The 23,882-nt window shown below is 43.8% G+C and overlaps 1 protein-coding gene across 2 annotated transcripts; it reads left to right on the top strand.

The window, feature by feature from the left end:
- The first annotated feature begins 3,168 nt into the window (after nt 1–3,168).
- LOC149342065 (uncharacterized) lies at nt 3,169–23,533 on the top strand. 2 transcript variants are annotated; one of them, XM_089544367.1, is made up of 5 exons: nt 3,170–3,409; nt 14,725–14,876; nt 16,013–16,080; nt 18,612–18,698; nt 23,309–23,533. In XM_089544367.1, the coding sequence occupies exons 1-5, from the start codon at nt 3,293–3,295 to the stop codon at nt 23,437–23,439; spliced, it is 555 nt and encodes a 184-aa protein (XP_089400493.1). In that variant the 5' UTR covers nt 3,170–3,292; the 3' UTR covers nt 23,440–23,533. The 2 variants fall into 2 exon arrangements, with proteins under 2 accessions (XP_089400494.1, XP_089400493.1); XM_089544368.1 differs by lacking the exon at nt 18,612–18,698 and having other exon boundaries at nt 3,169–3,409.
- The last annotated feature ends 349 nt before the right edge of the window (nt 23,534–23,882 follow it).

Below are 23,882 nucleotides of genomic sequence, written 5' to 3'. Positions count from 1 at the left end.
GTATGAGGACTACCAGTGATCTATAAATGTAATATCAAAAATGACCAATTCCTCATATCTGGGAGATAAGCCATTAGGACATCGTGTCATACCCATAAGGTGGAGCTCAAGCAAGCCCTCCAATGTTTAGCGCGAAAGCACTAATTGAGTGGTTCTAACTAAAAAAAAAATGTCTAAAGTTTGTCTCTCTGTCCGAGAACAATCTGGATCACACAAATTTCCCCGGTTGCAGCATCTGCCATTCGGGGGACGAAGCTCGGGAAGTGCAATCTGCATTCCAGAAATTCCACCGGTGGCAGCACCTGCTATCTCTTGCAGTGACGTACCGCTTCACCCCTGCACCACTGCGCCAGAAGTGGCATGACAACTCCCAGAGATCTATGAATGTTAAATAGGGAAGCGCCAATTGCATACATCGATAGGCCGGGCCTTCGTACTGTATACGAATGATGTCAACATTCTCATTTTTTAACGAAGTCGCCGAGACCGAAATTCATACCGACTCAAGCGGCGTTGGCTTAGGCACCGTCCGCGACGGAAAAATCGAAGGTATGGAAAAAGTCATCGCTTACATAAGCCGTTGCCTCTTGATGTCCGACGCGATGGTCGATGACTGAGACGATGTACCTCAACATTCCACCCCTGTTTTTACGGACGACCATTCAAAGTCGTCAGTAACCACACGCACTTTGCTCGCTAGCCAATTTGAAGAAGCCCTCCGACCGTTTAGCTGGATGCAGCCTCAGTCTTAGGAGTTCTATATCATGCTAGTCCACAAGTCTGGACGCAATCATACGGACCCGGACTGTCTATCGCCAAATACTTTAGGCAAGCTGCTGCAAGGGTACGATGAACACTCCTTTCTAGGACCGGCAACCAGCAACGAATTCGCGCAACACTAGCTAAGAGACCTTTACCACAACGCCTCTTCGAATACAAAGATGGCAAGTCCTTTTCGCCGCCAAGGACGTACTGACATGTTTAGTCTCCTTCTGTTTCAGAACAGCTTCTTCGTGAAGAAAATCATCGCTCCTAATAAAGTCACCCGCCTTCTTGTCGTCCCGGCGAATTTTCGTGATGACATTCTACAGTGTTCTCACGATGAGCCAACAGCTGCCGATATCGGTTTTACCCGTACTCTCCGCTCAGGTAAATACACGCAAGGTGACGGTGTGTGGGTGTGGGCGCCTATTCGCCGCCGCAGACTGAGCGCAATTTTTTGCGCCACTACTTCCTCCAGCACAACGTAATTCGTGGAATCAGAAAACATGACTACGAAGTCGTTCAGCTTCTGCACAATAAAGGCAACATTGTTTTCTATTTCATACCTGTACATAGACACTGAGAGGTCTTTCTTTATCGTGGAATACGCTTGACGGAATTTTTCTTTAGTGTGCTGCTTTTCGAAAAGATAAAAACTTGTTTTTTGAGAACGTCCGCGTAAAGATTCCCACTTTCTGTACGAAATTTAGCCGTTTAGCGCGCTGTCTTTGCGATGATACCATTGCGCATGTTGCAGGCATGTAAGCTCGGACCATTGATTGCGCTCATCATAACACAGCTAACTGCAAACGGTGGATCAGTACAGTGAGGCTAGTTTGGGACTTTCTGCACGCTTTCTTTGCCCGGTCGGCTGCGCTTCTTTGAAGGTGCTTTATTCAAAGGAATGCTTCATTCGCAAAAATAATTTGAAAGGCGAATTTAATGCATTTGTGGGCGGCAGTTATTGACGCCTCAAAAGTTTTCCGACCAAATGCTGTAAATAGGGAGGGAAATAATACTGCTCAGTGACCGGATGCAGTCAATTTCTTCTTTTAATGCGCAGCGGGTATAGGGACAATAAGGAGTCTAGATTGTCGACCCCTACGAACTTATTTTATTTGACACTTAATTTAGGGATTTCTGTTTGATTTGAAGTTTTTCATCTCCGTTATTGTAACTGTACTAGCTTCACCTATGGCAAGAACAACTGAAGTTACAATCGCAGTACCTTTGTTTGCCAAAAGCTAGAACAAGGTCTTCATTTTCAGAAAATCTCACGTGAGCGCTTGCCCTCCTACCTTCGCATCTCTTTTGATCTTTGTTGAACAAACATGCAAGTAATTCGTCGAGCCAGTCGCTATAGATCTCATTCGTTTCATCATCGGTGAAGCCACCGACGAAGTCACATCTCTTGGCGATAAACAAAAACACGGTATCGCTGAGGTCACATCGCATAGTGATATACAAGAACGCTTCAGAGCTCGAATGGTCAGGCTCATTTCTGACATGAAATGTTGGTCACCTAGAGTTGTAAGGCGCATCTAGTAGCATACTTGCCCTAAAAATCGACACTTCGTATATACTCGGCATCAAAGCGCGATGTCCGCATTTGTGGATGCAAAACTTTGAACGTCAACCGCGGCCCTTTTTCTTTGTCCATGACAAGGAACATATTGAAGGGCTATGTGACATTATCTTACCTACATTTTTTTATGATATATTGACCTACAAACGATACTTTCTGAAGATACAGAACCGAAATGAAGGCTACATTTTTGTCCCGCCATGATTTTACAGATTACGAGATTTAGTTGTTGTTTTTTTCAAATACATTTCGCTCTATATCTGACAGGTGGCATCGCGGTCTTAAGACTCGAAATTCAAAGGCTGATGTTGGCATTGAATATAAAAATACAATTAGGATTGGGCCGCGCACACATATGTGGCTGAAGCGCATATGTCAGAAATAGAATGCTCTAAAATTCATTTGTATTTCTGTTTCGGACGCAAGATGTGTTAAGGGGCAAAATGCATAATGAAACCACTGCCGCCCCAATGTTAAACAAACACATGAGGCGGCGTCGAAAAAATAAGGCTGATCATTTTTCAAGCGCTCTGCCTTGCTAGTGTCATAACAACGTCCAGAGAAGGTATGCGCACTGACAAAACCGATGTCAGGAAATAATGAGCATGCGTGATTTTCTGACATCTCAACTGTCCCTCTTTCAAATTATGGAGGGAATAGTTTATGACTTTTGCACCAATTACAACTATGTTTCACTAACGAAAATACGAATGAGTTATATAGCATACCATTTCGGACATATGAATATTGCTATTATGAATTTCCCTCAGGTCCTAGAAACCCTGACAGCACAACGAATTAAAAAACCAAAGGTTAAACATATCTCGCTGTCTAACGTTCCATTGCCGTGAAAGCCATTTAAACTGAGGCGAAGGTATCGCAGCCTTTAGCAATTCGCGCTCGAAAACTACAGAGTTTAAACTGCGTTGCTTTGCGTGCTGTGCGATGGCACGGTTCCTTCCAGCGATGCTGGCCACTCTCTACAGCGTGCTGCTCTGTCCTCTGTTCGCCTCCTGTGAAGCAAAGCACGAGGTGAAGCACGACGTCACGGATATTTTCAAGGTAAACATGGGTCACATTAATACATGACCAAATTCTCGGTGGAGAAATTCTAACCGTTGCAAAAAATTGGTAGTAAAAATCTCTGAGCTGCATAAGCGCTATTCAAAGTTACGCATGAAGCGTAGATTAAAGCGAATCAACCGGAAAATTTTTCTGCGTGTCGCAATGGCTAGCCCTACTATTATATAGCTTTTCTTGCCCTCCAAAGCAGGCGCGTTCGTGCGAAGGTTTGTGGGTGTGAGAAAACGTCATTAAACTGTACGTAATATGAAAACAAGGGAAGGGAAATGAGGGGCTCGTTATAAATATGATTGAATCCAACAGCCACAGAAACCAAGGGACAGAGGGGATTTTTTTAATTTATTTATTTATTTTGTGCTGTTGTTCGATTTGGAATATTACTGAATATGTAACATATTCAGTAATATTCCAAATCGAACAACAGTACAAAATAAATAAATAAAATTAAAAAAATCCCCTCTGTCCCTTGGTTTCTGTGGCTGTTGGCTTCTCTCGTACTTAATATGAGTGAGTTAGCTCAGATGATGTATTTAAACCCTGATGGACTGACTGCAAAACTTGTTCTTGTTCTGTTCCAAGAATTTTTCGGCACCCTTCAGATTCTAGAAACTTACTACCGAGGAAAAGGAAGTAGCCTGTGACAAAAAAACGAACAGTGGAAATAAAACATAGGAGAGAAAATAGATGCGTAGTGCTGGTCTTCAGTTCAATTTTGAGCACCTATGGTTCTTTACCTAGCCCGGAATTCGCGCGTTAAAGGATGCTATTTGCGTTTTGCCTCAGTTACCTACCCTGAATCCGGGTAGATCTCAGATGCGCACTTTTACTTCCCCGTCAGGCATCGTTGCTCTTAGATGGACCTCTCGCCTTTCAGTGGCTGTCGAAGATGGCAGCGATTTTCGGAAATTAACTGTCGAATCAGTTAGCCAGCACCATTTAGAACAAGGTACCGGAAATCCTCTGGATCAGCCCACCAGTGAGGGCTCAGGGATTGCCATACAAACCACCATCCGCCACAATTAAAAGCTGTTTAGGCAGTACAGCCCTCCAATAACAATATCCAGTGACCGGTAACCAGCAGGCACAGTGGCTCCGGCGAAAGCCATACAGAGAAGAAGGCACGGAGTTGAGGCATGCTCAGATAGCTCGTGTAGCGAGCGCCCTAAGCTAGCTTTCTGCTTGGTGTGAAGCAATCCCTACCACTTATTGCTAAAGAGCTGAACAACACCAAGCATTTGTGGCGCCCTTATTTCACTCGCCTGCTCGTTACACTGCGGACTCCTTCCTTTAAAACCAACCAGAATAGGTGGCCGGGTGTGGGTTTGGCATCTGCAGATGAACCCGTCGCCGTTCTGGCGTATATGGTTGTTGCGACGCGCGTCTTTTCTTTCAGACTTTTCTCTTAGATCCGTTTGAAGTCTCTTTTAAGAACTAATGCGCAGTAACTGACTCGGGCTATCCTGACTCTGGCTGTAGCATACGGAAGAATCGCTGACTTTTCTCTTAATTCTTTATTCACTCGAAACTGTAGAACTAACCAAAGTGTCGATAAATAGCGAACTAAATCCGAGGGCAAGTTGGCATCAATTCTGCGGGCCCCAAGTTTGCGCAAATCACGAAAGTCGAAGAGAGAAGGGGTAGACTGAAATTTTTTTAAAGTCCATCGCCTTTCGCCCGTTCCTTTTATCCTTCATCCATGCTATGCCCAAGGTACGTACCTTTTGTAAGTCATTTAGAGTGTTTTTTTTAAACACCTATAACAGCTTTAGGGATTAGGGTCGACGCATTCTAATATAGACGCGCAGTGTGCGCCCAAGTGGCGTTTTGAAGCTTTGGGTAGCGCCTAGCGATCGTCGTGCCCGGCCGGGATCCCACCAGGGTACGATGACTGACACGTAGTGCCGAAAAAGTGTTAACTAAATTGGAGGACAGAGTTGACTTCAATATAACGAAAAAAAATATTACGCTTGAGCCATGTTGCGCAACCTGCAAAAGTTGAAGAAAGCAAGGTAAAATGTTTTTTTTTTTTATTAGCGATCCACTTTCACCCCTTACTTGTTTCCTTGTTTCCTCGTTACTTGTTATCTCATGCCTGCGGTGAACGGCTAAGCAGGCGTGGCCCCTATCGCCGGTCAGCAGTCCGAACATTATCATTCGACCCCGGGCCGAAGGTTTCGCTCCACCCTCTTAAAAGCTAGCGAGAGTGCAGCGGTGGGCAAGTTATCCCGATTAATGACAGTCTCAGCGCCAACCCACCATCAATCCACCCACAATATCCTGACCCTATGTCCATCAAGTTTGTTAGTTGTTTTTAGTCTGAACACTGTTTTACCTACAGTGCACCGAGGCTACATATTCAACAGGCTACCGGTTGCGCCATCAAGAGGTTTAGGTTCAAACCGTGGTCAGACCAAGAATATTGTCGGGCATGATTTATTTTCTCCAGATTTTAACTACTGTACGCACACGATTGACGGATGGACTGGCGGATGAAACAAAAAGCGCATTCACGCAGAGACTAGCGACGTTCATAATTCGTGTAGAGCACACCATAGACCATGTTTCTCCTGGTCTATACAGGCTAAGCGATCGAAAGTGACCGCCCTGCGTGATGCAGGAGAAAGCCTGGCGCCGTTGGCCCAGGATCTCTGGAACGTGCGCACGTATGTCAGGATAGTAAGGCCGCTGCCGCCATTGTACCGCTTCACGAAAATGCATCTTCAAGTTTGAGCGTCGCGGCTTGACCTTGCGTTCGCAGCGACGTTGTTGAAGACGTTCCGGGTAGTGTTGCGGATGATGTATCTTTTCTGTCAGGGTAGCGAGCGACAGAGCAACGGCGCTCTCACTGGACAAATGAGGGCATATTTTTATGGATGGTATCACTTTTTCGCTGCAGACGAACATTGCGAAATCAGTCCATATGACACCATACAAATAGCTCTATAAACTGGGTCATTTCGAGCACTTTCAGGAAACCAAACACAGGTATGATAGTTTGGAGGCACGTTGCATGCCCAATTTACCAACCGACTGAAGGGTGCCGAAAGCTCGCACTTGGAAGCAATGCTAAACGACACTCTTAAATACTGGGCCTATTTTTGCTGGCTTATATGTTGTCGCTGTTTACGTCCCTAATGCTCAGTGTGTTTTAACGTTCTGAAACTAACCTATGAGATTCGCCACTAAAAGGTTTCGGGCGAATTTCGATTCCCTGGGATTCATGAACCATATTTTACGACTGGAAAGTCGGAAAAATTTGCTTCCTGTTTTCCCCCTATATTTGGTACTTCTGAGAGCAGAAAATAAACGGCAGCTTGATAGAGCCTCCTGCATACTGTCCGTGCCAGTCATTTCACTTACTTCGCAGATGACTCTTTGGACAACGATGAGCCGGCAGTGAAATGGGAGCGATTGTTACGGTACAGCTCCAATTAGTGGCATGAATAATGAATTCACCGGCAGAGTCGCCGGCTAAGAAAAAAAGGGAAACAAAACCAATACAACCAATCAGCAATGCTTCGGCCATCACTCATGTATATCTCGATGTAGACCGGAAGGATGTTTTCCAGTAGTTATTTCAGTGTTGTATGACCTCGACGTGGAAGAAACCTAAGTTGCGGTTATAGAACACACCTAGAGGCACTGCACATAAACCATTGTCCTCAATCCGAAGTGTCGTGAAGTACTAATCAGTAAGAGAGTAAAGCAAGGAGGCAGAATCTCACCACTTCTATTCACCACGTGTTCACATACAGCATCTAGAGGTCTGGGTTTGCACACAAGTTGAAAAATTAAAGATCACTGCGTCGACCCGCATTGGGAGAATGCGAAATGCGAATGCACCTCTTCGGCACTCGTCTCCTCTCTTCCTAATTTTCTTTTTGTTTGTTAATAGTTTTACTGAATCAGCGTAATTATCTTACGCTTTAATTAAAGATCGATTTATTTACTCTGATTGTACCTTCTTTTATTGCAACCAAGGATTTTGGTTTTCTAAATTTAGCGCAGTGATTGCTCTCCCGTCCACTTACTATATCCCCGTCCAGCCTATTTAACCATCCAGTAGTTCTTGATGATAATTAAATTATTCTATGTCAATGAAACTTTTTGTTCGATTATTTATCACTAATGAAATACATTTAAAGTCATTTCAAACTTTATTTTCACTCCTTTGCCTATTTTCAGACTATTTTGGCGTCCACGGCTGTTTTTCCGACCGCTCAATATATCGATGCCCACGCTATTTCGACGTTTTCTTTGATATTTCTGGCTGTAATTAATTAACTAATCAATTTATCCACAGATTGTTTTTGTGCAGCAACCTCACGCCGTCCTGTATTGATCACAATCATTCGCTTGGTGGTACCTCTTCTGAGAACGCCACAACTGCTGCGGACAGGTTTTGCGGACACGCTTTGCAGACACATTTTGGTGACACGACCCTGCCAACATAGCCTAGAAATGCTTTGCCATTAATAAACACCTTCGTAATCCAATATTTTTACAAGACATTGCCCTGCTAACTCTGTAGTGGAACTGAATACATCTTTGACTTAAATTTTAAATCAAAACGGGGGACAAGGAACTAAGATGAAGAGACCTAAATAGTGGCTGAGGTCATTGCCCTACTGAGTAAACAGGGGAGGAATTGCAAGATATTATTGATGGCTTAAACATTCCAAAGAGAACAGTGGAACAGAGAGTTTAGATGAAGATGACTAACCATTCTTGGGCACTCTGATAAAGGTCCAGGGGTTTAACATAGGATGGGAGAAATGTGATGTAAGAAAAAACACAGGCCTAAAGGCACGCAGTAGCCATTGATGAGGAGCTGGTGTGGAAAAACTATGAGATTTGCACTGAGACTTCATTTGACAGGCACTTTCTCGTTGTATACCGAAAAATAAGAGCAATCCTCCAAAGGAAAATATATAATAGTCGCACTTTTTCGGCACATACCGAAGGGGCAGAAGCTGCAGGCTCAAAAGAGCCTCGAAATTAGGTTGACGACAGCGCATCGCGCTATTGAAAGAAAGGTGATAGCTACGACTTTAAGAAATTGGAAGAGAGCTGAAAGAGTTAGGGTACGAACATGAGTCAGCTGAGATTAATGATAAATGGGCAAGTGGTGGATAGCTCTTGCGTTGTCCATAACTTACGAGTATGTTGGCTGGTTTATGGGGTTTAACGTCCCAAAGCGACTAAGGCTATGAGAGACGCCGTAGTGAAGGGCTCCGGAAATTTCGACCACCGGGGGTTCTTTAACGTGCACTGACATCACAATACACGGGCCTCAAGAATTTCTCCTCCAAAGAAATTCAACCGCCACGGCCGGGATCGAACCCGTGTCTTTCGGGACAGCAGCCGAGCACCATAGCCACTGAGCCACCGCGGCGGCACTTACGAGTATGTTTTTGCAGGCTAGTTGGTGCCTAAGCATTCTGGGTTTTTTGCGCAAAAGACACGGCGTAAAAGAAACGAGGTAGACAGGACAAGCGCTTACTAACAACTCAGGTGTTTATTGACGAAACATTTGCTTAAATACATCTTATCAAACAAGAAGAGGGAAAGAAGAGACTTCGCATACATAGATATCAGATCAGCACAGATCCCATCATCGCACGAGTGAATGCATGTTTCGAGCTCTAATTCTGCGCAAGATAACTGATTTCTTTTTTTGAGAGCCAAATTGAAGGGTTGCTGACACACGAGTTACCCGATTTTCCTATCTCATTAGCCTCAATTATCTCTCTCCCAAGTTGTGTCTTGCACCGGCGCAGTACTAACGTTTTTTCGAGCGCGGGAGTGCAGTTGCGGCAATTCCGAATATGGTCAATCATTTTGCTACCTGACTTGTTCTTGACATCTCTTGCGTGCTCCCTCAGCCTTTCATTAAGGCACCTGCCAGTTTGGCCAATGTACTGCTTACCACAGGCAAGCGGTATCGAGTACACAACGCTCTTTTTACAGGCCACGAATCGCTGCTGGTGCCGCTTCGAACAAGCGACGGCCGCATCCTCCGCATTCACTCTCTTGCAAATCCTGTAGTTTTTCAGGAGCGTTAAAAACCACTCTAACACCAGCCCTAGCACCGATCTTCTTAATATCTCGCATAATATTAATCTCGCATAATATTAAGAAGATCGGTGCTAGGGCTGGTGTTAGAGTGGTTTTTAACGCTCCTGAAAAACTCTCCAGGATTTGCAAGAGAGTGAATGCGGAGGATGCGGCCGTCGCTTGTTCGAAGCGGCACCAGCAGCGATTCGTGGCCTGTAAAAAGAGCGTTGTGTACTCGATACCGCTTGCCTGTGGTAAGCAGTACATTGGCCAAACTGGCAGGTGCCTTAATGAAAGGCTGAGGGAGCACGCAAGAGATGTCAAGAACAAGTCAGGTAGCAAAATGATTGACCATATTCGGAATTGCCGCAACTGCACTCCCGCGCTCGAAAAAACGTTAGTACTGCGCCGGTTGAAGACACAACTTGGGAGAGAGATAATTGAGGCTAATGAGATAGGAAAATCGGGTAACTCGTGTGTCAGCAACCCTTCAATTTGGCTCTCAAAAAAAGAAATCAGTTATCTTGCGCAGAATTAGAGCTCGAAACATGCATTCACTCGTGCGATGATGGGATCTGTGCTGATCTGATATCTATGTATGCGAAGTCTCTTCTTTCCCTCTTGTTTTTTGTTAAGAGAAGCTGCTGTATTTAAGCAAATGTTTCGTCAATAAACTCCTCAGTTGTTAGTAAGCGCTTGTCCTGTCTATGTCGTGTCTTTTGCGCAAAAAACGCAGAAAGAAAGTCCATACCTTAAGCTGAGCCCTCTTTGTTAGCTTCCATGTTTCTGCCCCATAGGTGAGCACCGGTAAGATACAGCTGTATTATACATTTCTCTTGAAGGATATTGGTCGTATTACAGACTGAGAAAGATACGTAACTTGCAGTAAGCTAGTTGCTGTGCGGTAAAATGGCAAGGTTTCTTGCAGCTTGCATACCCACTGTCTGCATCGTGCTGTTATCTCTTCCGCTGGCCTCCTGCAATGCAAAGCACGAGCTAAAGCACGACATTGCTGATGCTTTCAAGGTAATTTTTCTTCAACCTGCTACCTGGCCAAATCACTGCGGAGAAATTCCGGTCCCTTCCATAGAGGTCCGTAGATTTCAGAGCAATGTGAGAGTTTATGAAACGGACGCTGCGTGTGTATAAAAGTGCACACATAGTTAAAATGTATCAATTGTCAAAATTTCTGCACGAGTAAGTTCGCGCGCCTGCGACTACAATAAGTTTTGCGTTCTACTGTGCTAGATTTCTTATTTAAAGTTGGAGAAGTAAACCATACCCGTCCAGGTCGACGTGGAAACAAAGTTATATCGATAAGTAAGGTTAGGATATGTATTCAGCGCTAGGGAAATGACCGCAAAATTTGTGCGCCTACGTTCAGCTGCCTCGGAACAGTATTCAGCTGTTACAGCTCTTGCGTCTCCAGCTTTGTTCTGCCGGTTTACAAAATACCTACGTTGTGATTAAATAAAAGACGTAGAAACATTTTCACTCTCTGTTGATACTTCAATAGCACACCGAGGAAAGGTATGAGAGTGAAAGAAGGAAAAGGAAAGAAACCTTCGTATAGGTGCATGGGCTCTGACAACCATCTGTGATTCCTCAAGCCTTCTTAAAAGGCACAGCGCGCGGCTGTCTTTAAGATTTTGCCTCCATCGAAACGCGCCGACAGCAGGAGGGATTTGAACCCGTTACCTTCAGCTTACCAGCTGAAAGGCAATGCAGTGGCCTTCGACCAGTATTAGAAGAATAGAAGCCGCCAAAGAAGAGTCAAAGCGAAGGTAAACAGTTCGCGCGAAGAAAAAATAGCGGTCGATTCGCGTAGTTAAGGCATATGCAAAGTACGTGCGCTAGCAGTTCTGCTTCCAATTCGATTCTGGCGTTCAGAAGCAGTGTTCACGGGTAGCATTTGTTCGGACAGCGATAATGCGCTAATGTACATATATGGGGAATTTGCCATTTTCTCCGTCAATATATCCCTCGGATTCTCGCTACAAGTCCTTGCGCAGGGCTGCAGCGGTCAAGCGATGCGCCACTGACCTTCTGTGGCAGGTGCTTCCATCGCTGGGACCTGAGTTGTTTGGGCTAGGTTGGGATCCAGGCTGCTCTCCAGTACAGCCTCTCACGATCAATTGAGCTGTCGACTAGCACCGTGTTCAGACTGTTCGCCCGCCAGCCAAGTGGGCTGCTCACGTGCCAACCAAGTGGTGGGCGGGTGAGCAGCCTTCCAGAAAACAGGCTTCAGGCAAACAGGCAAACAAACAAAGGCTAAAGGGGGTGAATGCCCACTATGAGTTCTAGCGCACTAAAACAGCATATGCACAGATTGTCACAACGGTAAACTCTCACTACGCGAAAGCTGCTTGTTAGGGGTCACTAATTCTGCAGGCCACGAGGATTTATAATTAATTCATATAACGTATTGAAGCTTGGAATTGAAATAGCAAGACTGTAGTATGCCATGTCTGCATCGAATTTCAGTGCGAATAAGCGAGCAGTTTAACCCAGCGAAGCATTTTACGGTGCGCGTTCGTGGTTGCAACAGTCCATATTATTCGTTTAAAAGGCAAAAGTCATATGTGTTTGTTACACGTACTAAAATTACTGGCAAACCTTTCGAAAAAAAATGCGTTTTCACCGCTGCGATAAACGATGGTGAAGGTTAGAGGCATATCTGAAGCTTCTGTGCTGCAAAAAAATGGTTGCCCGTATAATGGATGGTATCGCCAGTTCGGCTTCATTGAGATGTCTTTTAAGACCTAGCTAATGCTTAAAAACTCTACTTACAAAAAATGCAGGCATTTTAGTTATTGCGGCACTGATTAAAGGAAGTATGGATTCCCACCTCCCTCTCCGTAGGCGGCAGGGAATTCACGTTGTATTTTCATGGTAGGCAGATCCCGACTGCCACGGGTAAAAGTCACTGTCAGATCGAAACATTGTTTTAAATTTTTCTTGGGCATTTCGCACATACGAAGCCAAATATACGCTTATTTTGGTAAGCAGCATTCGACTGCCGCAAAAAAAATTATCGATCAAATTCAGAACCCCGTCCCTTTACCTACATATAGGTGATATTGTATGTGGTCATGTGGTGGGATATAACGATATTGTCCAGGTTTCACAGCAACATGTCTGTCAGAGTATTTTCATGCCATTTTCAATGCGTAGTTAAAATGATAAATCACCGAATGACCAGTCACAGCGCTTTATTCTGCCAATATGGGGTAATATCTTTTTTATACCACCATAGCCTGCGAATCCCGTTTGATCAATTGTCGGTCACTATAAAATCTGAATGTTTCCAACGTCGTGTGTTCCCGGGAACTTCAAATGCACTATAGACGCAGCCATCAAACTTCTTAAGGCGGTTGTTCTTATACACATCAGATGATGCTACTCTATGTCTGCGTATGTGCGCGAGGTTTCTGCGGGTTTCTAGTGTATACATCATCACAGTCGGTTGGGTTGGTAAGCTTGCCAGATTAGCAAGCTAATCTCTCCAGTGCCAATAAAGAAAGCCAGATTCTCATCTAACGTGCAGTAGAGCCGAAATAAGGGACTATTAGACGATTAATGACTCAATATGGCATTTTATCATTGGTACACCCAAACAAAGCCATATGGCTACAAATGAAAGTTTGTTTTCAAATCTTCTGCTGTGGGGATGCTGTAAACGCCATGGATTGGCACCACTTCTATTGCGAGTTGTGGAAGTTCCGACACAGATTTACTCGGTGCCGCAGCGCCATCTCTAGCCCTTTTAGTTGCTTAATTGATAATTCGGGTGCCGTCGACCACGAATAATTCTTGTCTTCACCTATGGCCTCTACCATGAGGGCTACTGGGGTTCAAGGGCTCCCGATCATCTGATTCGCTATTCTTCCTCCTGTAATTGCTGTCATTGAAGTGTTCATCAATCAATCAATCAATCAATCAATCAACTGTACATTCGATACAAGATGATGCAACCTTCCTTTGGAGCCATATATGACTGCAGTGGTGTTCATACGGCAGGGTCGGTCACCGCTGTGTGTTTTAGACCTTTCCACCTTTTCTTATGGTGACGCGATCACTCTAGTGTACCGGCTGGGGCAGGCCGGATTTTCTCTCCTTTGTTGTGCTGCAAGGTCGACAAAAAACAAGAGGACGCGCGGGGAGAGCACGAAAATTTTATTTCGTTTAGATATAAGCTTGCTGGCGCAGCTACGCGGTTGTTTTTTTATCTTTGAAAGATGTCGTTTTCCTTCTAAAATGGAAGTGTCGTTGAAGAAGGAGCTACCGTACAGACAACCGGTGTTATAAACTCCAAGAGTGTGGAAAATACTTTATTTTATGGTCCCTGACCAAGAAAAGCAGTACAAAGAATACTTTTTTAATACAGATTGTTTCACTGAAGACTGCACAATTTTCAAAAATAGGCTTTCGAGATAGAAACTTTTTTTCGGCATATCATTGTCAGCTTTGTAGTACATCAGAATACAGCTCAGACCTGCTAACTAGCAGGCTGGATAACTACTATAGAATAGGTAACTTTGTAACTATTACTTTTAGGGTCCTTAATTTAGAAGTGGCGTGTGGGCCACCGTAATTAATATGATACCAGTTTCTAGAAATTCGCAAATGTGGTTGCCCTCGCCGGAGCAGACCAACAAATTTGGCTAAATCGCGCCAAAATACATACGCTTTCGTAAAATTGCAGGTAAGACAACCTCAGCACCTAACCCGTAAAGATAGCGAAATTTTTTGGGCCACAGCGCCGAAGGTAACCTCATTTTCTAAGTTCCAAAATGTGATGCGGATATTTATTACTGTGGTCTTGAAAAGTAAGAAGCGTAACGGTAAAAGTTAAAAAGTTAAGTGTTCGGTATTAATTAACCACGTCTTAGCTGGATTCTGATGTACTACACCGCTAGCAATTCTATGCAGAAAAAACACGCTCATCTAACTCAAAAAGCCTATTTTTAAATAATTGTGTAAAGACTTAAGTGAAACACCCTATATATACCTGTAAATGGGCCCACAACGTTTATACCTCTTCCCTCGGAATGTTGTTTCCATTTGAAGTTTAAGCCACGTTCGGGAAGGCGCTACCAATCTGCCATTTGACGCCTTAAGAAGGGCGGGATAGCTAAAAAGTTCTTGCAATTTGCTTGCAGATGTCACACATAGCATGGATAAAAAATGGAGCCTAATTTGGAAGCAATCTACTCACACGCACATTTCAATTGCAGATCTTCGAGAATTTTCCTTCTGCTGTTGTTTTCTACGACATCGACCACGATGGCGACCTCGACTGCATGACAGCGGAAAGGACGGAGTTTACCAATAATCCCCCAGAAGCAACTTACGTTTTATCTCTCAAGGGCCTGAACGGGCATCAAGCGTATGTTTCACATGAGCCGAAAAATGGCTCTTCTCACAGTAGCAAAATACTCTTTCTTTCTCCGTGTATGACTAACTACCGAAGCACTTTCTTATAAGAACGCATGCATGATGTAATGAGCTAACGTCTGCATACTTATTTTGCTCGTAACGCGTATTAACAGACAGGAGTGCCAGAATAGAAAATGTTTCTAGCAATAACAGAATGTATTTGATCACAGCATTTGTCCTGACGCTTCCGCAGAAGAATTTAAAATTTTCCACGGGGTAGGAGGCTCTTTTAATTCTGCAATTATTTTAAATAATTTGGATATAATATTTTTACATGTACTTACCCATACGAGATTAAACAGCGTTTAGAGTACATTTCAAGTGAAACTTCGTGCACTTATATTCTCATAATGCTTAGTAATTAGGATGTTTTTTTTTGTTAACCTTGCCTTAACTTCAGGCAGTTTCGTCTTGTGAGCGCGAGTAAGTTCCAGAGAATCATGCATGTTTCATAACATGCTAAGTACCTTTGGCGCTCTTTTCTCAAGTAACGCCTTTAACTGCTTACAGATATCGATACATCCACAGTACTACGGTATTTTTTACCGAAGTAATCACAAATATGTCCACATTGCATTAACATCTAGTTATTGTCGTTCAATATTTAAATCAAATTAAGTTAGCTGATCTGGTTCTCTCCTAGATGAAATTTTTCAGCTCCGACGTCTTTCTTGTCTTTTTGTATCAACTTTGTATGAAAATGTAACCCGAAGCACTAATCCTAACTGAAGAATAATTAATCGCAGCAGACTGTTCTACACTTCCGCCATAACTGAAAAACACACTCTTACGATAGCTACAACCATCGGTCAACAGCGGTAACAAAGTACCACATTTTGAACGGATGTATGCGGCATTTTTATTTTCTGAGCAATGGAGAAGAAATTTCGTCATGCACCTCCCCCCCCCCCCCCCCCCCCTTCCGATACATTACTAACAGTCTGCGCGGGAAGAAGTCGTGTGTCGAAAAATTCCAGGGTCTGGATAAAGCTCGTATAATTGACGACAGAAAACCTCAGCTGGAAAGTTGATTTCTCAACCAGCGGGGAGCAGTTACTGATTGGCAGACTTTGCCCCTGAACGCAGGAGGAACATTACTACGCACTCAACACCTGGACCGACACCCGATACAAAGATCTTCACCGTTAACGAAGGTAAATATGAATCACTTTTACAGAAGTGAACATCTCAGTCCAGTTCGCCTGGTTTTGCGTTGTTGTCGTGTGTGCCATCCAGTCCGCATGTGCTCCTGCCTTTCTTAAATCATCCTGGGAGTGAGACTGAAGGGGTAAGGAGAGGAGAAGGAAGATGGAGCAGAATATAAGGAAAAGCACCGCGGAGCCGGTACAGGCGGTGGCCAAATCTGGAAGTTGCGCAAATGAAGCCGAGCTGGAGTGTAGCGCTCGGAACGCTTCACGTGCGCTGGTGGGGACGACATGGTACACGTTCTATCCTGATTCGAAAGCGTCACTCTGCGGCGTGCGTCAAACTTTCCATATTTCCTCCAATCTCTCTTCCTTTAAACTCTACCCTGTTCTCGCATAAGGGTTTTAGAACTGGACTAGGCCGTCTCCTTTTTCCTTTCATGCGAGGAATACAATAATTAAATTATAAAGGAACATTGCAGACAAAAACGTGCGACTTGTCCACGAGCCTGCGTACGCTCTCAGTAGGCTGCCCGCAAACATGCAGCTAGAAAAGGTCCTCATTCCGGTGCCTACATATTTCAACATAAGGCATTCCTTCTATACCTACAATTAAATGAACGCTACTGCACCGCTCTGCATGACGCCACACTAATGTTAAGCGTTCGATGAGCCAGCTCGCGCTGATTATTTCTCGGGCTGTTTGGGTAGGTGGTAAGATTATACACACCAGTGCTGTTCAGAACAAGTTATTATTATTCATTATTAGAAAGCTGAGCAGCCGGAAGGAGCAAATTGTTGGTTAATCAGCTCCTATGCGGTGAAGAAATATTGCCGTTCGCGTTATTAATGAAAGCGCTTTCTGAGATAACAGCAAGCATAACAAAATACGGATTGGTACACGCGTCACAAAGTCGGCTATTATATCAGCGGTGATTGGATAGAGAAACAAGAACCATAATAAAAATATGGCCAAGCAAAACTCAATAACAAGTTCTCGATGTGCCTGCATGGTGCGCACGGCGTACAAGCGTACAAGAGCGGCAAAACCATGTCTCTTTATATATAAGGTAGCTAAACGAGGAAGTGCGGAAGCTGTTGCGGAAGAGCTGGTCCGGTATGCTGAAACCACAGCATGGTTGCCTCACGACTCCCCATAAGTTTCATCGAACGACTATTTGCTCGAAAACATACAGAAAAAATATACACAAATCGGCACATTTCCGTACAAAAAATGAATTTATGTGCAATGTACAGTGGGGGCTACATACGACTTATCGTTTTCATCATCTATTTCGTTTTCTCAATGTTCCGAGCAGCGAAAACTTGGCGCAGTTGTTTGGTGTTTAATTATAGGGAAATATTATTATCAAAGCAACTGCTCCATCATTCCTGCTTTCACGGGCACCTCTCAATCTGAAATTTATTACATAATTTAAATCTCTGTTTCGCAGGTCGTCTTTTTGAGTTTCATAAAAAATGCGAAATTGAGAGACAGCCCGAAAAATCTCTTCATGAAATATAATAATCCTTCCTACTAATTTTGAGTCATTTCGACACATGTAGTCTTTGTCAAAAGCAATCAGGCTGCATGATTTGCTTCTAGCTTGTACAGGGAAGCCCTTACAGCTTTCCTGAAGTTTAAATGGTCGTTAAAGGTAAGGATGGGGGGTCTTCTTACCTTCCAACAGTTTTTGATCTTTAAGAAAGTCACAAGGGCTCCACTATACAAGCTAGAAGCAAACCATGATGCAGCCTGATTACTTTTGACAAAGACGGTACATCAGCATTCCCATGCGCAGCATTTGCTCATGTGGGCTGAAGCGAACCACCCTTGGGCATACTACGCTGAGAAATTTCCTCCAAGTGTTGCAGGAACAGTATCAAACCGATAAATCTAAAAGAAGGGGTCGTTCGCATAGTCAGCGCTTTCATGTTTATAGTGTCTAATTAGACATCGCAGAAGTACCTACTTCATAAATGCCCGCCCCGGTTCCAAGTAAGGATACTTTTGGTCACATAGGTTAATGTTATCTCAGAAATCGTGTCGTTTATAGCATTACGCACAATGCATCACGTTCCTGCCATAGATATTTATATCAAATTAGACATCAATCTAGAAATTAGATACTTCGCGATTGATATCCTTATTAGAACGAGCGTGACTTTTATCCTTTTAATAAATACAGGCATTCGTTCGCAAATTTAGTTCGGCCGCCAACATGCCCTTTGTAAGGTATCCCAAATTATTTGAAATTTGGAGGTAATTTAAAAATATCTTTTATTTCATGTTTACTCATCGCCGTTGTAAACCAATATGCCCCCCCCCCCCCCTTATGTAATGCCTTCGGGCCTTTAAGGGATCAATAAATGAAATAAATGAAATGGAAATACTGTAGACTACTCAACTTATGTAATACCTCCAGGCGACCAAAACAGACCAAAGCCTTACACCTCGGCCTAAATTACAGCATACAGCCCCCATGTGGACTTTTGCGGTAAAAATGTCCAATGTAATATCCCTCACGGACTTTTTGCAGATTACGACCATGAGCTGCTCGGCCGCTTCATGTACACGGACTACGTCAATTGCGCAGTCGAAGAGTTTCCTGTAGAGAATCGTCAAGGTAAGCCTTAAGCTTGCCCACAAGTGTGGAACAGTCTTAATTTTAGAGAAACGCAGGATGAAAAAAAGAAACACCTCTAAGGACCACACAGAAACTTTTTCGCAAAGGAAGTGTTTTCACAGTGCTAGGTTGCTGCAGAAAATCTTTGAAACAGATCTGTAAAAATGGCTAGCATCGATGAGTTGGCTGTCATTGCCATGTAAGATTAGGAGTATGACCTTTGACAAACGTGGCGGGCACAACCCAGAACTCTCTCATCGAGTACCGGCATTGCTCTTATCAAAGCTACCCAGGCAGCACAACAACATTGGCCGAACGTCGCGCAAGTGTTGGCAAAACTTGGCACGAACATCGGTCCTACACTGGCATTTGGGCCGAGCGCTACCACTTCACACATTGGCCTTACTTTCATGCCAGTTTTGGGCCAACGCTCGGCCGATCAAGCGGCCAACGCAGTCCCGATGTTCGTTCTGCAGCATGGACCAGCAAAGGTCTCATACTGGCATCCAACTTTCAAACATTGGTAGCCAACTTTCAAACATTGGTAGCCAGCTTTCGAATAATGGTTTCCAGCTTTCGAATACTGGCATCCAGCTTTCGAATAATGGTTTCCAGCTTTCGAATAATGGTTTCCAGCTTTCGAATAATGGCATCCAGCTTTCGAACGCTGGCACATGCAATTAACCCACTCGCCAATGACCGGCACTGTGGATGGATGTACATACATACCATTCTACCTAGCAAATATTCATAAATGAGGTTGCGAAAGAATTCCAGAAAAAAGACCCGTTTATTGCTTTGAGCTACAAGAATCACGCTTCTAGCGCACACAGGATGGTTTGCGCTACCACCAGCCACCGTGGGGAGTAAAGAAAATGGGCCCAAGAGCATGGTGGCAGAGGCTGTGGGAAAACAATTTATTTTCAAGTTTGGTGCGTGCCGATCAGGTTGGACAAATCATCTCGGCAAGCTGCTGCGGCACGGCTAAGGCATCCATAAAGCGCTCAACGAAGCTGTCCTCCAGTGAACTGATCAGTCATATCCAAAGTAATCGTTGCACTCCACTTGCAAGGGGACTGCTGGACTGCATTCAAAGAAATTCCTCGTCCAGTTCTTGCACGATGGCCTCACGAAGCGCCAAGCCTGCAAAGAGATGCATGATGTCATGGTAAGTTGAATTGTGGCCATCACAGAACAAAAACAAAAATGATTAAATAACACGGAATTCTGTGAAACACAGTCATCGTGAAGACACTAGCAACATATTTTACAGGATAATTTTTAATTTATTCTTAAGAACCAGCACCACATTAGTTGCACAAAGTGGAATTTAATTTACTAAACTTCCCTTATACCAAATGGTTTAATTTAGTTTAATGCGTCGTGTCGCACTCCCAGTAAATATATTCAATGCGAGATAAGCAAATTAATGTGATATTGAAAACAGATTAATGTATTATTTTGTTTTAATATAACTCGTATCTCTAAATTGCGAGGTAATTTTTTATTCCAGTAAACATGCACAGGTTGTAGCGTCTCTTCCACATGGACGTCAAAACAACATTTTTGATTAGTTTTATTTAATGAGGTTAAAAATGCGGCTTGCGATTTTTGACGAAATACGCTGAACGCAAGGAACTCAGGGCACCTTTGTTTTACCTTAGTTGCTTCGCATGCATGCTATAGTTGGATTCGAAACTGCAACTTGAAAACCACACAAAAATACTAGTCTTATAGTCCAGAGTAATGCCCTTTTTCATTGCGAGAGAACTTGGGCAAAAGCTTTAACCAGTAATTGCGGATTTTCTATTGAGTCTGCAAGAGTAGAAGGCAAAAAGAAACACTGCGGAAGTATTACACATATCCTTACCAACTAGTCTGCAGTGGAAAATTAATTAAGTGGTTCTGATGTCCGTCGTGCATAAGCGGTAAAGGACATATTCCCGAATGCATCCTATCTCAAGTCATATGAGTTCAAACCCGCTGTTAGCCAAAGTAGTGAATCTTTAGTGAGTTCATCTCACCAAAGACGAAAAATTAAATTCTCACCATTCGGCCACAATTCCACTGCGCACGACGTCAAGCAAGCCATTTCGCAATGAGAGTGGGTACACAGAAGTCTTCCTCGTGCTTTTTGGCTCGCTCTCTTCTCCTGCCTAAAAAATAAAGGCGCATGTAGTCAAAGCAACATTTACTACAAAAACCACTTTAACTTCCAGACGTATATCAAGGTAAAAGAGTTTTAGTACTTACAAAAGATCTTGCAGGCGGTGCGAACAGCGTCGGAGCTCTCCTAATATATGAGTGTGGCTTTTCGCGTGCACAGACTATGAACGGTGCTAGCTCGAGTGTGCATGCATTTTCGTCGCGTTGGTTGTGCACGTGGTTGAGCTCCGCCGTGCAGTCAAGAATGTCTTATTGTGATGAGTCGCGCGGTTCCAAGACGAGCAGTGGAGACGATGGTGTGTGTGTGTGGGGGAGGGGGGGGGGTTGCTGGAGGGGAGAGAGTAATTTTCCTTTACACAGGTTTTGTGGTTCCGAGAAAAGTCCTCGAGCTGAAAGGTGGAGACAGGGAGGTGGAGGAACAGCGAAGCGCGTAGCTGCGTGCGAGGGAAAACAGGTTTGAGAAAGTGACAACCAAAAAGAAAAAATAGCGCTTCGCGGGGTGGGGGGTTAGCCCGCTCCCTGGAAAAGGGCACGGCCGGGAGAACAGGTGGGGAGATATTGCACTTGAAGACTTGAAAGAGAGAGGGAAAGAGGCCAAAACACGTGAAAAGGGTTTGGAATTTTTGGAGAATGAGTAACATGGCCACAGGCAGTACAGAAAGCAATATCTACAAGAGAGAAGTGGATGGGAAACACGGAAGCGTCAAAGTATTGCTACAAAGCTGCAGCAAAAGCCTGAAAATTTTGAAGTGAAAAACTTGGAGCTTCAAGATGCATTTCTCCAAAACGACTTGAGACACTCGCGTATTTTGTGGGGCCGTATGATGTGGCTTCTGTTAGTTCAAGATAGCTTAAAATGTTACCACATAACAAAAATATAAAGCAAAAAAAATATCCAAGCAGAATGCGCGCTCTTTCATAGTTTCATGTACCGTACATGCGCCAAACAAGCTAGGTTAACATGCGTCTAACGCCAGTTGTCAGTCCATTTATTCAGTGGTCGTCGAAGAATCCTCAAATTGTTTGTTGGGGTGGAAGTTTCGCGCAAAAAAAAACAAAAACAAACAAAGGCATGTTGAATTGTGGTTCGCAACTACTTTCGATGGTTTTCATCAATAAAGGTGATGTTCGAAAGAAAAAAAAAACCTGCGAGTAAATATGCAAAGACGTGAGTGAGCAAGAGCTATATAGCCCCCAATGGAAATTACGCAACAGAAGAATAAAATGGTCAAAAACAACAATTTCCAACACAACGATTTGCAGAAAAGGAAGGAAATAGCAAATCAGAAAACACGGGAAAGGCGCGATCACAGGGCAAGACGTAGGGAAGCGTAGGAATCGCTTAGCACGTGTCCGCGTGCGTTTATGAAGCACCCGCCTAATATTTCACGAGCGCAACGCATAATTCGAAATTACGAGGCGACTGCTTCGTTTCTGGACGTTGCCAAAACTGAGCACAATTTCGGTTTAGCGAATGCACTTGCGCTAATCTATTACGTTTGTATCGCGATCTCCCTGAAGCAGACACCAGCTGCGTAGTGCGGCAGTGAATTCCTAGAGCGAATAAAAAAAAGTGATTTTTTTATTCCAAAAATTTAATCAAATGAAACTTATTTGATTTTTGTTGAAGGCACCTGTTGACAATTTTTGTTGAAGGCGTGTCGGGTGTAATCAGAACGTTAATTCTGATCAACAGGACTTCGATCGCAATTCTTCTAAACGTATTATTGCTGCTCACTGCGCAACCAGAGTGCAGCTTTTCCAACGGAATCATGGGTAGCTTTGCTCACAAACTGCAAAAGTGTTCGGTTAAAATATAATAATAAATAAAACCAAATCTTTGAACTCGCATGTTTTAGCGCGTTCGAAAATTATGAACTGCCGATATGGTACTCGACAATAAAAATAATTTTGAACCCATTTTAATGGATGACACAATGTTTACCAACGTTTGCCAGTATACTTTGAACACTGGATAAGCGGTGGCAATCCTAGGCCAATATAGCCAGCTCCCGGAAATGGCATAGCCAATTCTGGCAAAGAGTGGAACAACACTGGCTAACATGGCCCATGATAGCCAGGATTCGATGATGGCACAGCCAGCAATGGCAAACAGTGGGGCAATCCTGGCTAACCTGGCCCATGATAGCCAGGATCTAATTATGGCTCAGCCAATACTGGTAAAGCGTTGGACAACCAGGGCCATTGTTGGATGTGTTAAGGAGTGGCACAACCAATATCGGATGCTCACTGGCAACTCTGGGCCTAGTTAGGGCCACGCTTTGCCAGTGGATTTCCAATATTGGCCCGCTGCCGTGTGCTACCTGGGTACTTGTTGTCTCTACCGACTGTAAAGGGCACTTCGTTGTAGTCGCTGCGCTTTGGGCAATCCGGCTGGCTTCTTTTTCATTGCCATAACATGCAAGTTTTTCCATCATCCACAGAATGCCTACTGTGGGTAAAGAGTGAAGTAAAAGACAACGTTCCCCAAAGCTGCATCGACCACTTTCAAGAGAGTTGCGAGGATGGAGTGAAGGCCTACGACGAAGATACCTGCGCAGAGCTGGTCCAGTAAAAGCAGCAGCATGACGGATGTATCGCTTGGAGATATGAAGATTGAACCTAACAGGAAGCTGGTGAAGCTTGAATAAACATTTTTGCGCATTGATTCTTTCTTACCTGGAACTATATCCTTGAGAAAAAATCTCCTTTTGCGTATACAAATTTCCGCAGCGCTCATCCCCAGGTGGTCGCAAAACGTTTTCAAAGAATAAACGTTCTTCAAGGCAAGGATGTAAATATACAGAGGTTACTTTCTGTTTTTCCACCAGCGTCCACTACATCGATTCCGCGTCGTCACATTCCCGGCACCATCGAATGTGGCTACATTCATGAATTCAACATTTGAGTGTGATGCTGTCGCGACGCTCCGGTGCGTTGTCACGTGGTATTTTTCATAACGCGCGCGCTATCTTTTTAATGCAGAAAAACGTAATCTATGCATAAACAAAGTAAAAA

This window comes from Amblyomma mixtum, chromosome 5 (genome assembly GCF_055824585.1).
Source record: "Amblyomma mixtum isolate Tamu chromosome 5, ASM5582458v1, whole genome shotgun sequence".
Taxonomy (NCBI): domain Eukaryota; kingdom Metazoa; phylum Arthropoda; class Arachnida; order Ixodida; family Ixodidae; genus Amblyomma; species Amblyomma mixtum.
This window is presented reverse-complemented; position numbering and strand designations above follow the sequence as displayed.

Bases quoted from the DNA above. Each gene is read 5' to 3' on its own strand.
- LOC149342065 (XM_089544367.1), top strand. From the start codon at position 3,293: ATGGCACGGTTCCTTCCAGCGATGCTGGCCACTCTCTACAGCGTGCTG. The intron at 3,410-14,724 runs GTAAACATGGGT...TTTCAATTGCAG, and splicing joins ACGTCACGGATATTTTCAAG to ATCTTCGAGAATTTTCCTTC. The intron at 16,081-18,611 runs GTAAATATGAAT...GACTTTTTGCAG, and splicing joins GATCTTCACCGTTAACGAAG to ATTACGACCATGAGCTGCTC.